General features: G+C 50.3%; 1 protein-coding gene across 1 annotated transcript; it reads left to right on the forward strand.

Moving 5' to 3' along the window:
* The first annotated feature begins 1,042 nt into the window (after positions 1-1,042).
* Positions 1,043-8,156, forward strand: GNPNAT1 (glucosamine-phosphate N-acetyltransferase 1). The gene is made up of 6 exons (XM_074908938.1): positions 1,043-1,144; positions 3,925-4,112; positions 4,813-4,875; positions 5,554-5,681; positions 6,188-6,249; positions 6,686-8,156. Exons 2-6 carry the CDS (start codon positions 3,941-3,943, stop codon positions 6,831-6,833), a joined length of 573 nt encoding a protein of 190 aa, XP_074765039.1. The 5' UTR covers positions 1,043-1,144; positions 3,925-3,940; the 3' UTR covers positions 6,834-8,156.
* Positions 8,157-12,302: the final 4,146 nt, after the last annotated feature.

Here is a 12,302-nt window from a genome sequence, read left to right on the forward strand (position 1 = left end):
CAGCTGCTACCTGCAGTTCCCCAAATGAAAGAGGAACCTTTGTACAGTCTTTTCATCAGAGTCAGCCCTCCACAGGCACCCGTGAGCCCCTCCTGAGGTGCAGCCAGCTCTGGATTAAAGACAGCAGCCCTCCAAAAGCCACCAAGCTGCTTTCTGGAGGGCAAACCCCACTCAAAACGCAAGGAATTGAATGCCGAGTAGCCAGCAACTACACTCTGCAAGCTGCCCAGTGATCTCTGGCTTCTGAAAAGCATCATACAGATCTTCACTGACGTCACGCAGTCCAGGCTTCAGTTTTACCTTTCCCCTAGAAAAAAGTCCTGCAGTCAGTCAAAACAAATACCAAAATCTTTACAGGAAAGGCAGCTGGCTGAGAAAAACCCAAGCTGTGAGGAAATCAGGCATGGATGAGAGGAGGGTGTGACACAGCAAAGACCCCCGGCCCCATGCTGTGCAGAGCAGGGCTGCCACCCCCCACTGAAGGGAGAAATCACTCCCTGCGCTGAGGGACACTGCCACTCCCCTGCCACCCGCCTCGCTCCCGCGGGGGCGCTAGTTTAGGGAGGCGGAGGGCTTTTCCTTCAGGCGTCAAAACCCTGACAGGGCAAACGCCTCAGCCTTCACGCCTCTGAGGCGATGCGAGGTGGCAGGGCCTGAGGCCCCCCTCAGCCTGGCTGCCCTCACCGAGCCCATCGGGGCCGCTGCCGGAGTGAATCGCGGCCCTTCAGGCCGGGGAAGGGCAGGCGGAGCGGCGGGGGGGCTCTGCGGGAGCGCCGAGGCCGGGCAGGGCCGCTCGGGCCGGGCAGGGACGGCGAGCACGGAGCGGCGGCCGCCATCTTGTCCCGGCTCCCACGTCTGGGGCGCTCCGTGCCAGGAAGGGCGTGGCCTCCCTCCTAGGGGGCGTGGTCACACCTCCACGGACCAATCCGCGAGAGGAGGCGGGGCTGTCCCCGAAGGTCGGCAAGGCCTGCGCGGAGGCGGGGCCTGGAGCTCCGGGCTCGAGGAGCCGGGGCGGGGCCGGCGGGCGGTGATTGGCTGCGCGCTGGCGTGCGTGTGCGCCGGGCCCCGCCCCCCTGCCACGTCCGTGCGGCGCCTGCGGCGGAGCCGGTGCGGGCGGCAGTCGGCGCCGCGGCCTCGTGCGCGGGTGAGTTTGGCGGGGGGGGCGGTGGAGAATGCGTCCCGGCTCCTCGGCGGCCCCTCCGGGGGGTTGTGTGAGGGCCGGGATGGCGGGGAGCCCGCCGAGGGGCTGGGGGAAGCGTGTGGTGCCTCTCTGAGGGACTGTGCGAGGGGCGGGCCTGCGGGGAGCCCGCCGAGGGGCGGGTGTGGGGTGACGGGGTGTGGGGACCCCGCCGAGGGCCGGGTGTGGGGTGACGGGGTGTGGGGACCCCGCCGAGGGCCGGGTGTGGGGTGACGGCGTGTGGGGACCCCGCCGAGGGGCCGGGTGTGGGGTGACGGGGTGAGGGGACCCCGCCGAGGGGCCGGGTGTGGGGTGACGGGGTGAGGGGACCCCGCCGAGGGGCCGGGTGTGGGGTGACGGGGTGAGGGGACCTAGCTGAGAGGCTGGGTGTGGGGACCCTCGCCGCGGGGTTGAGTGTAAGGTGAGAGGACCCCGCTGAGGGCCTGAGTGTGGGGTCCCACCCTTGAGGGGCTGCTTCAGCTGAGGGGATATGTGGGGACCCCCTCGGGGGCTGTGGGGGGCTGTCTCTGGCCCCTCGGGGCAGGTTCGGGCTCTCTTGCTCCATCCCCGGGGAGCTGGCAGGGCTCTGGCCGAGCAGCCACCGGACCCTCTCAGGGGGGTACCCCCTCGGGCAGGCAAGTCATCTCGGGGGGACCCCTGACTCCCTCCCCACTGAGTTTTTGAAACAGAGGGTGGTGGGATGAGCAAGAGGGGCCAAACGTGTCCCGTGGGTGCTGGCATGGTCCTGTCCCACTACCGACACAGGTGGGGAGCCTGGGATGCTCTGGGAGAGACTTTGGGGGTGCACCAGAGGCAGCACCAGATCTTGGAGCAAGCTCAGCAGGTCTGGAGATGCAACGGGCAACCCATCAAAACAGGCTGGAGCTCTTCTTCCTCACCATACTTTTTTTTTTTTTTTTTAATTGACCAGTGCATTTCTATTGAGTAAGTCATATTCCTGACTCCAGAAAAATGCATGAAGCTTCAAGCTTCTGCCTGCTCCAGCTGTGCTAGACGTAGCTTCAAATATAACTCTTAGTTTGTCACTAGCTGCTTGAAGAACATGAAAAATTTTATTTCCTTCATATGCTTTTTCACTGCTGTGTGTGCTTGGTATTCTGTAACCCTGAGCTGATTAGATTTATTTTATTCTGTACAGGACACTTTGAATGTTGCTGTGAACCCTCATGAATTCTCGAAGGGCTTTGTAATGGGACAGGGTAATGGCAACATTAGAATAATTGAAATCTAGGAACAGGGATGCCAGATGTATTGCTGGGACCAGGGAGACCTCAGTTTTGTTTAGCAGTGATGTAATTAATACGCCGGTGATGGGCTTGCAGTCCTTCACACATACCAGCGTGATCTGATCACTAAACCTCAGGTTTGGGACTTGAAAGACCTGGATTCTCGCTTCTGACTCTCCCATCTATGGCATTGTTTTACTTTGCGCTTCATTTTTCCCGCTGTTTCATTTTGAAAATTAATGTGGGATGAGAATTTACATTGCTGTTTAATTGCTGTAACAGCATTTTGTTAACTTTTACGTGCAAGATTAGGATGAGAATGGGGGTTTAACGACCAGTGTATACCAGCAGGTGGCATAAGAAAAATTTTGTAGTTTGTTTTTTTTAAAAAAAAAGTCTTTTTCAGTTGGGCTTCCAGAGTCACCTTGTATTGAGGCTCTTTTGCTGCAGTTAGGCTGAGATGCTTCATATCTAACATCCTCTGTTCTTCCTCTGAGCAGCTTAAACAGGGCTGTAAGATGTCTTATTTTGAAAAGTATCATCCCAAATACATTTTTCTTTCTGATGCGTGCGACTACCTTCTCTTTTATGGTGCAGCTAAATTAATTTTAAGATGCATAAGGAACTTAGTCTGAGGAGAAGGTCCCATGGTACACTCTGTTTGTAGCAGAAAGCTGGCCAGGTATTCCACAGGCGACAAAGAATTCCGTTCCTTTATCTAGCAGTTAGGAAAATATGTCCCTTTGCTTCCTCTTATCCCTAATTCTGAATAATACAGGATTCCCAAAACTCTCTTTAATCATTAACAGGTGTCTCACTGTCATGTTGGCAGTTCTATGTTTTATCTGTTAATGGACAAAGAGGCTCTGTGCTTTACAGCTGAGATGGCATTAGATGTTGTAAACACCCAGAGCAAACAGCACGGCATGACAAACGCAGTACGGGCCACAAGCGTGCGTTCAGGCTGTTGTATCATCTGTGTTTTCATATGTGTGATGTAGTGTCTTTTGGCTGAGATAATAAATATTTATGTGATGGGGCTGGTTGAAAAAAGTGTACTGTTCCTACCGTCATTAATGCAAGTGGTCTCCTCTCTGCTTTGTAAAGAGTATGTTAGGAAGGTTTCTTGGGAGGGCGAGATGCTTCCCTTTACAGAAAGCTGTAGATGTTAAATATCCTAGTCAATGTCTTATCTGTTATTTTTTTTCCAAGAGAAGAAAAAACTTGCCAGATGAACACAGAAATGCCGTGTGTGTTGACTTTAGATAACGTGCGCGGTGTCGGCGCGTGCGCTCTCTCCTCTAACCCGCCGGCCCCATCCGGTGAAGGTTGAGGCACTTCGTTTGCAGATAAACTGAACAGCGGTTCTGGTTTCATTCACCTTTCTTTACATCCCTGAGCAACATCACATGGTGTGATACGACCGGGGGAAATTGCATATTTAGAGATTAAAACAAGAGCAAAGCAGAATGTTCCTTACCCCTGTGCCTTCTCTTCCAGAACACCTGTTGCAGCCATGATGCCTGTTGCAACTGTGATGCCGGATGACACACCAATGTTTGACCCAAATATTCTGCATGAACTTGACTGGAGCGAGAACACGACGACGTTTTCTCCTGCTATTTCTCCTTTAGATCCTGGAGATGGCCTAGTTTTGAGGCCACTTTGCACAGCTGACTTAAATCGAGGTAGAATCCTGTTTAACGAGCGCCACAAACGAAAACTGGGGGCTGAACTAGATAAAATGTATTTCTGCATCATCTCTCAATAGATGAGGATTGCTCATTTTACCTGATTTGGGTTATTTTTACCAGTAAGGAGTTTGAGCACTTGGCACCATGGATTGGTGCTGTGGTGGGTGACCCTCAAAATCGGTCTTACTGTTTTAATAACCTCAAAACCAATCTTAACATTCAAATCAAATCTTCCAAATAATGCTTCCACTGCTTTTGAGAGGGAGTATGGTTGTGCGTGGTTTCCTTATATATAAATGTAACGTGAACCAGCATATCAGTGCATGGAGACTTCATCAGGTCTGGAACTTGGATAAAAAAGCTTGTTCTGAACATAGAGCTTAATAATTCCAGGCTTAAACTTTTCTTTCTGAAACATACGCACCTTCTGCGCTCAAGCTGCGGTTTGCTGCTGATGCATTAGCTGATCCTTCAGCATTGCTCAAGGCGGGAGTTTGATTTTAAGATTACAGTCTGGTTCTACAACACGCAGAGCGCAGGCTTTTACATACCACTGCACTGGATGGTGCCACAGGGATGTTAACTCTCCAAACAGCCGGGTCAGGTTGTTCTGTGCTATTTGGAGCTAATTGTGTGTCTCTGTCCCTCACTGAGGGCTGTTTGTTCCCCACCCCCCCTGCTTCTTTTATAACAGGCTTTTTTAAGGTTCTGGGTCAGCTGACTGAAACTGGAGTTGCAAGCCCGGAGCAGTTTATCAGTGAGTATATCGTTATTTCTTGGCATTTCCACAGGGGTTGCTGGGAACCAGAGGATACTGATGCTGACAGCAAAGCTACTTGGGTGTGAGGCTCCCGCCTGCCTGATGCCAGAGGGATTTATTAGCTCAGCTCCCCTGAGGCAGCCTTTGGCACTCGGTGTTGGAGCCAGTGGCAGCTATCCCAGAGGGCTTCTTGGCTAGGACAGGCTTACATTTGTATATCTGCTTTTTGAGACTGAGCTTTAGACACCTGGCAGAAGGGACTACTGGGGGATGGCTTGTTTTGGCTGAATTTTTGCAGCACTGGTACAGAGGCAGAGGCTTGCCTTCGATCACAACTCGACAGCAGCCTGAGTGTGCTCCGCTGCTTTGACCGAGATGTAAGAAAACGTAGAGGTGCTGCCACCTTCATCATAGCACCCATCTGCAGAGGTGCTGGGGGAGGAGGGTTCTCTTGGCAGCTGAGGAAAAGGCTTTTGTTTAATTTCTGTTTTTTTCCTGGTTCTGACTCTGGGTTAGTCTGGCTCTGGGGCTTTCAGGTTCTGGGGTCTGGGGCGCATCTTCCTCCTGATCCTGAACCCTGCAGTGATCTGCATTCAGAATCTGTTGCAAGCGTTAGACTTCACAATTTAATCTGAGATAAACGGTGACTGTTCCGCTGTCGGTCTGCTCCCACAGAAACCTTTGAGCACATGAAGAGATCTGGAGATTATTACGTTACTGTCGTAGAAGACACAAATCTTGGACAGATTGTTGCTACAGCAACGCTGGTGATAGAACATAAATTCACTCACTCCTGTGCAAAGGTATATTCTCCCACTGCAGCTGTAAAGTGTGGAAAAAGATCTTGACCCCTGGCTCTGTGCGTGTTATTTCTATGGTGTTAGTGTGTGATGAAGTACCTTCTGCATTTGAAAAATATCTCCAATCCTTGGGTGCTCAGTTAAATCGTAAAAGGAAGCTTTGGCTTTTCTTAAAGAAAAAAAGCAATTTGATGTATGTCCCGTTCTCCCTCCCAGTGAGTTTTTTGAACTAGTCAGACTGGGTTCTGACGGAGCAGATGGCTGAGGATCTCGCCGCTGTGGAGTTCCAGCTAGACGTGTGAAAACAGGGAGCTAGAGGGGTACAAATCCCTCGGCAGGGAAAGGCTGCGCCGTGACTGCAGCTCCTGCTGGGGGCTGGAAGGGCCTCGGCGACCGCTGGAGGAGTTGTGTCTAAATAGACAGTGGAAAATCCAAGCGTGAAACACAAAGCAGTAGGGAAGCGAACACAAGTGTTCTGCTCGACTAACACTTGCCTGTGTTTTTCACAGAGAGGACGGATAGAAGATGTAGTAGTAAGCGGGGAGTGCAGAGGAAAGCAGCTTGGTAAACTGTAAGTATTCCCCCGCCTCTGCCATTCGAGAGCAGGCAGGCACTTGGTTTCTGTCCCCTCCCCTTACCACGCTGGCAAACAAGCTGGCAATAACGGCTCGCCAGCCCTCTGGGAGCAGGATTTTACCTCCACAGGGCAGATCCTCCCCAGCCAGACCCGTGAAAAGAATTTAGCCAGAAGGTATTGCTGGCTGGCAGAGCGCAAGCTGAGGTTCTTGTGACAGTAACATAAAATAGTCTGCAAGACGCTGGTACTTTGTTCTTTTTTTTTTTAAATTATTTTTCCCTTGGGATAGCAACTGTCCTGTGTAGCAAAGGGAAATGCAGCATGCTGTAAACTTCAGTATTGTAGCTCTGCTAACTTTAGCTAATTAAATGTTAATTGATCCAGCGTTCAGGGCCGTTTCATTTAACTGTTGGTTTTCTGTTTTTTTCAGATTAACGTCCACCCTGACCCTGCTAAGTAAGAGACTGAACTGTTACAAAATCACACTTGAGTGTCTGCCAAAAAATGTGGATTTCTATAAGAAGTTTGGCTATTCGGTATCGGAAGAAAACTACATGTTTCAACGGTTCTTTAATTAAGAACTTCTAGTCCTTTTTTTTTTTTTTTGGTAAAGACTGTTGGTGGAGGAGCTTGTGCTACAAACATTCTCTTCGTGGAAAATTTATATAGTTTATTGCTGCAAATATAATGATCCCTATAAATAATGAACATCAAATGTGTAAATCCTGAAAAAAAAAAAATACTGACATTTTAGAAGGGTCCTCTGTGTTAGGAAATAAGCGCTTAGAACTAATTTTTACTACTGTTCAGTCTAAGTGAAGCTTTTTTGTTCTAGCTGAGTTGCAAAGGACTCTTGTTAAAGGGATGGTTTTTAACCAAAGGTATATATTTTTATCTCAAATTTTTTCTTGCATTGTATTTTTCTAAAGATTTGCGCTTCTTTTCTTGGTAGCCAAAGTACAGCTCGTGGGACTGTTCTGCTGTCTGTACTTCACGGAAGGCAGGCGAGGCTCGGGTAGGGATGACACTTCTCTTCTGCAGGACTAGTGATACAAAATTAGTATTTGTTCTGCTCTTTCCATGAAAGTTCACTGATGTCAGTGCACCTCAAGTTTTATAAGCACTATTTTCCAAAACGGAATTTGTTACTGTTTGTGTGCGTAGGGGAGAATCCTTACGGCTACACTAAAGCTGATGTTCCAAGGCTAATAATGGATGGGTAGCTCTCACTTCAGGGGTCCTGCACTTTAGCTGATAACTTTGTTTTCAGGATAATTACTACTTTTCTGACAAAAAGAAAAAAAAAATAACCCTATGGTTTGTGACAGGGTGAAGGTAACTGGGAAACTGGAATGTTTGACGGAGAATAGACCCCATCCTGAGCAGGGGGGTGAGAACGGGATTTGGGATCAGCAGGAACGTGCTGTGTGTGCATTCCCGAGGGCCATGTGGGCTGTGGTTTTGCTGGTTATGGCGTAGCAAACCAGCAGAGAAATCCCCCATTCCCAGGGATTGCGGCTGCTTCGGCGCATCCCTCTTGCTAAATAATTTTCAGCACTTTTGCCAGCGATGGCAAGCAAATCATGTACAAAGCCCTGGTTTCAACAGTAGTGTTTTGTGTGAAGGGTGACAAAGCCTCCGTCTGTGAATAGGGCATTATAAATACGTGAAGGTTTGTACAGAACAGCCAGTCTTGTTTGTGAACAGTTTAGGCCTCATAAAATGTTCTTTCATTGTGGTGTGGAGAGCTACTTTAAGCTGTGGTGGGGGTTCTATTTAATGTTCCTGATAGTACTCCACTCAATATAGTGTTTCCTTGGTGATGTCTGTTTTATTTATTGATTATTTTTTAAAGAAAATAATTTTGGTTTAAGCTGAATAAATGAAGACTGCCAAACCTATCTGGTATGGGTTTTGTAACTGCTGCGTTGTGCCTAGTGGTGAGCATCCTGGCTAAGTGTGTACCTGTTGTTTTTCAGAACAGTACTGCCTGTTCCATATCCCTCCAGGTTCCTTCCCCAAGGCTAAAAGATGCTTTTTGAGACTCCATGTGGATTTTAAGCATGTGTCTGATTCACATTTTGCATCTTCTGCAAGTCTTTAAAGGAAATTCTCAGCTCTTTTTGGTGGTGGAGCCTTTAGCTGCATGTGGCTGAGCCAGGCTGGAGTTTCTAACACACTCAAACCCCTGCAGTTAGGCCCAGGCACCACTTTCCTTAGGGGTGTTCTCCCCCCTGAGGGTTCTGAAGATCTAAGAGGCTCTGAACTAACTGTATAAAATCAGCTACTGATTTACACTGGGCCCACATGACTGAGGTGGATTTTCTTGCTTTGCACAGTTTTAATTAATTCTGAATTTCCACTAATTTGAAGTGGATTATTTGAATTCGGTGCTATCTACACCATCTAAATAGCTCCAGGCCCTCGTTAAGAGTTAATGAAAAGATTAGTGCAAGTGAGGAGCAGGTGATTGTGTACCCAGCTTAGATCATTGTAAAACAAATGAATTAGGTTGAAAGCTTGGTTTTGTGGCTGCATGACAGTGCCTCTGCTGGGCAGAATCCAGCTCATCAGCATCCCTTTAGTTTTGAAGAGCTCTTTGTTCTGTCCCCGAGGTGACATTCCCGACCTCTGGATGCCATCACCCCTGCGGAACCCGCGGGTATGGAGCTCCGTGGGGAGAGGAGCAGTGCTGTCACCCGCTGCGTCACACCCGGTTGCAGGAGTTCCTCCGGGGGAAGCCTGGCCTCGCACAGCAGCCTTTCGCTGGAGGAAAGGAAGGGGTCTGGGTGTGAGCTGCAGGGCAGAGACCGCCCTGGGACCAGCCCAGGCCCTGGAAATGTCAGCTGGCAAACACCCTGAGTGCTGACTGTGCCTGCGAATTGCCAGTACTGCCCAGACTGACTGACAACCACCTCTGGGGTTTCAGGTGTACCCCAGCTGGCTGGATGAACACCTAGTACAGAATCACCTCGGTTGGAAAAGCCCTTGCAGCTCCTCCAGTCCAACCATGACCCTCCCCCTGACCATTCCCAACTCCCCCAGATCCCTCAGCGCTGGCTCAGCCCGACTCTTCAACCCCTCCAGGGATCCCGGGGACTCCCCCCTGCCCTGGGCAGCCCATTCCAACGCCCAACAGCCCCTTCTGCACAGAAATCCTTCCTCAGAGCCAGCCTGACCCTGCCCTGGGCAGCTTGAGGCCATTCCCTCGGGGCCTGGCGCTGGGGCCTTGGCTCCAGAGACTCATCCCCCCTCTCTGCCCCCTCCTGGCAGGGAGTTGCAGAGGGCCAGGAGGTCTCCCCTCAGCCTCCTCTTCTCCAGACTGAACCCCCCCAGTTCCCCCAGCCGCTCCTTGTAAGATGCTTTAAGTTGTCACAAGAAGCAGGAAAATGCCACAAATAACAGCATCTTACAGCAACAGGTGGTATGAAAATATCACCATTAAAATGAAGCAGGCCTGTTAATATATCCAGTACAACTGGCTCAAGAGGAACTAGCAAGACCTCCCAGGAAACAGCAGCACCAAGGACTGTGTCAGAAATCAACCCCCTCAAAACTACCAACTTCTCCAGAGGTTAATGTTACCCAAAAGTTGAAATCCCAAGAAGGAAGCAAGAGTTCTTCAGCTCCTTCACTCTGCTTCCCCCAAGCTGGAAAGGGAATGTGTCAGCACCTTAACATCCAGCTGTGGATCCCCAAAGATCTGGGACCTGGTGAAGGGAGAAAAATTCCACCTCTACTGCTACCCTTACACCACAGCAAGGGATCCCTGCCACCACTTCCCACCTTTGGTTTAATCTGGAAAGCAAACTAATATCTACTGGCAATAAGCTAAATGAGAGAAATGTCAAGTTCTAAATAAGAGGCTTAACAGATATGAGGAAAACTACTGTCAGAATCCCTCAGGATCTGAGAGGATGTTATCTGCAAGGCAGACGGACCAGAATGACTGCAGAAGGCATCAGTAGGGTGTAATGGTCTGAAAAAAAGAAATCAGATTGGTGGAAAATCTTTAGTCATGAAGCTTGTTAGTTTGTGAAAGAGGGTCCCCAGGGAAGCCCCAAGACCCCACTGAGGTAACAGAACCAGACTCCACATCAACCAGCCTCTCTGGCAGGAGATAGTTTGATGAAGCAAGACTGTTCTTCTAGCTGTGTTTCATCTCTACCCCTTCCCAAGGGAGCTGCAACAGAAAGCAATTTGATGCAGAAGCTCTGGTTCCCAGAAGCTGTGAGCTAGCAGTGTTTGGTGAGCTGTGTGAGACAGACAGACACCCCCAAACCCTGCGGTAACCTCACAGGGTGGGGGGTGAACCATCAGAGCCTGTATTTCCCAACAGCCCCAGACACATTCCTGTAAAGAGAGTCAGTTAGCAGCACATAATAAACCCTGCAACCACACTGACAACTTGTGCTGCTTAAGGAGGCAACAGCAATGCTTCCCCTTTCCAAGCTGAAAGTTTCCTAATTAACCATACATTTCTTAAAGGCTTCTTTTCTGAAGGATTTGCAGTGTGCCATCGCCGATATAGGTGGTAGAAGACAGACAGCAAAGAGAAAGTGCTGCTGAAGCCTCTCCACATGCAGCACTCCACAGCATCCCCATTCCACATGGGAAGAGGTTATTAGGCTGGAAAGCCTCACCCCGGTGTCCTAGCTCAGCTAAAAGCTCTTACTTCCTGCAGGATTTCCTCCTCAGGTGCCACCAACATCTGTTCTAGCAGCATGCTTTAACCCAAGCAGTTTTCAAACCAAAATCCACCCCTTATAAAAGCCTTGAGAGAGGCCAAGAGCTCAAAGTTGCTCTGGAGGGGCTGTGAGACAAGGCGGAGGATCAGTGACTAACTAAAGATCAACAAATCCCAGGCGTGGTCAACTTGTCTTGAATACACAAAGCAAGGCAGAACTCCTACAAAGTAAACAGGCTCCTGCAAAGCAAACAAGGTGCTGGAGGATCCTCCAGCAAAAGGCAGTATCAGAAGAGATCCTCACAGTACAAAATGGCTTTGCTGTTGAGCTTCAGGCCTTCAAATTCAAAAATATCTGCCCTGAAAGCCAGCGCAGGTCACTTACTCTGCGGCTGACAGAGGACACTGGCCACAGCAGAGTACAGGGAGATGCTGGAGGCTCAGAGCCCCGGGTGTCTTACATGCACAGAATCATCTGGGTTGGAAAAGCCCTTGCAGCTCCTCCAGCCCAACCATGACCCTCCCCCTGACCGTTCCCAACTCCCCCAGATCCCTCAGCGCTGGCTCAGCCCGACTCTTCAACCCCTCCAGGGATCCCGGGGACTCCCCCCTGCCCTGGGCAGCCCATTCCAACGCCCAACAGCCCCTTCTGCACAGAAATCCTTCCTCAGAGCCAGCCTGACCCTGCCCTGGGCAGCTTGAGGCCATTCCCTCGGGGCCTGGCGCTGGCTCCTTGGCTCCAGAGACTCATCCCCCCTCTCTGCCCCCTCCTGGCAGGGAGTTGCAGAGGGCCAGGAGGTCTCCCCTCAGCCTCCTCTTCTCCAGACTGAACCCCCCCAGTTCCCCCAGCCGCTCCCCAGCAGACCTGTGCTCCAGACCCTGCCCCAGCTCCGTTGCCCTTCTCTGGCCACGCTCGAGTCATTCAATGGCCTTTTTGGGGTGAGGGGCCCAAAAGACTGATTCAGCTCTTACCTCTTCTCTGTTAAAATAGAGTCTAACTACAAGCCCAGATTTCCCAAATACACAAGTTTTTCTAACAGCTTTGCAATATGCTCAGCCACCACCATGGTCCAAAGGAGCCATCATTTCATTCCTATCTTTTATGCAACAGACTGATTGACAAATAAAGCAGAGATGCAGAACTGAAACTGCACTTGCACAACCCGAGGTTATCTGAGAAGGGAGAAGAGTTAAAGCTGCACAAACCACCTCAGCGATTCCCAGTTTGAAAATGTTAAAGCACTGGTTAAGTGCGTGGCCTTAATTGTCTCTAACACTTCGTAAGAGCTGAGGTGAATCCTTTAGGTCTTGATACTATTACAGCCAGTGCTTTGAGCCTCAGTTTTCAAACACCAACCTA

This window comes from Athene noctua, chromosome 6 (genome assembly GCF_965140245.1).
Source record: "Athene noctua chromosome 6, bAthNoc1.hap1.1, whole genome shotgun sequence".
NCBI classification, from domain to species: domain Eukaryota; kingdom Metazoa; phylum Chordata; class Aves; order Strigiformes; family Strigidae; genus Athene; species Athene noctua.

Coding starts and splice junctions, on each gene's coding strand:
- GNPNAT1 (XM_074908938.1), top strand. CDS start 3,941: ATGATGCCTGTTGCAACTGTGATGCCGGATGACACACCAATGTTTGAC. Junction 4,113..4,812: donor CACAGCTGACTTAAATCGAG/GTAGAATCCTGT, acceptor CTTTTATAACAG/GCTTTTTTAAGGTTCTGGGT. Junction 5,682..6,187: donor TCACTCACTCCTGTGCAAAG/GTATATTCTCCC, acceptor TGTTTTTCACAG/AGAGGACGGATAGAAGATGT.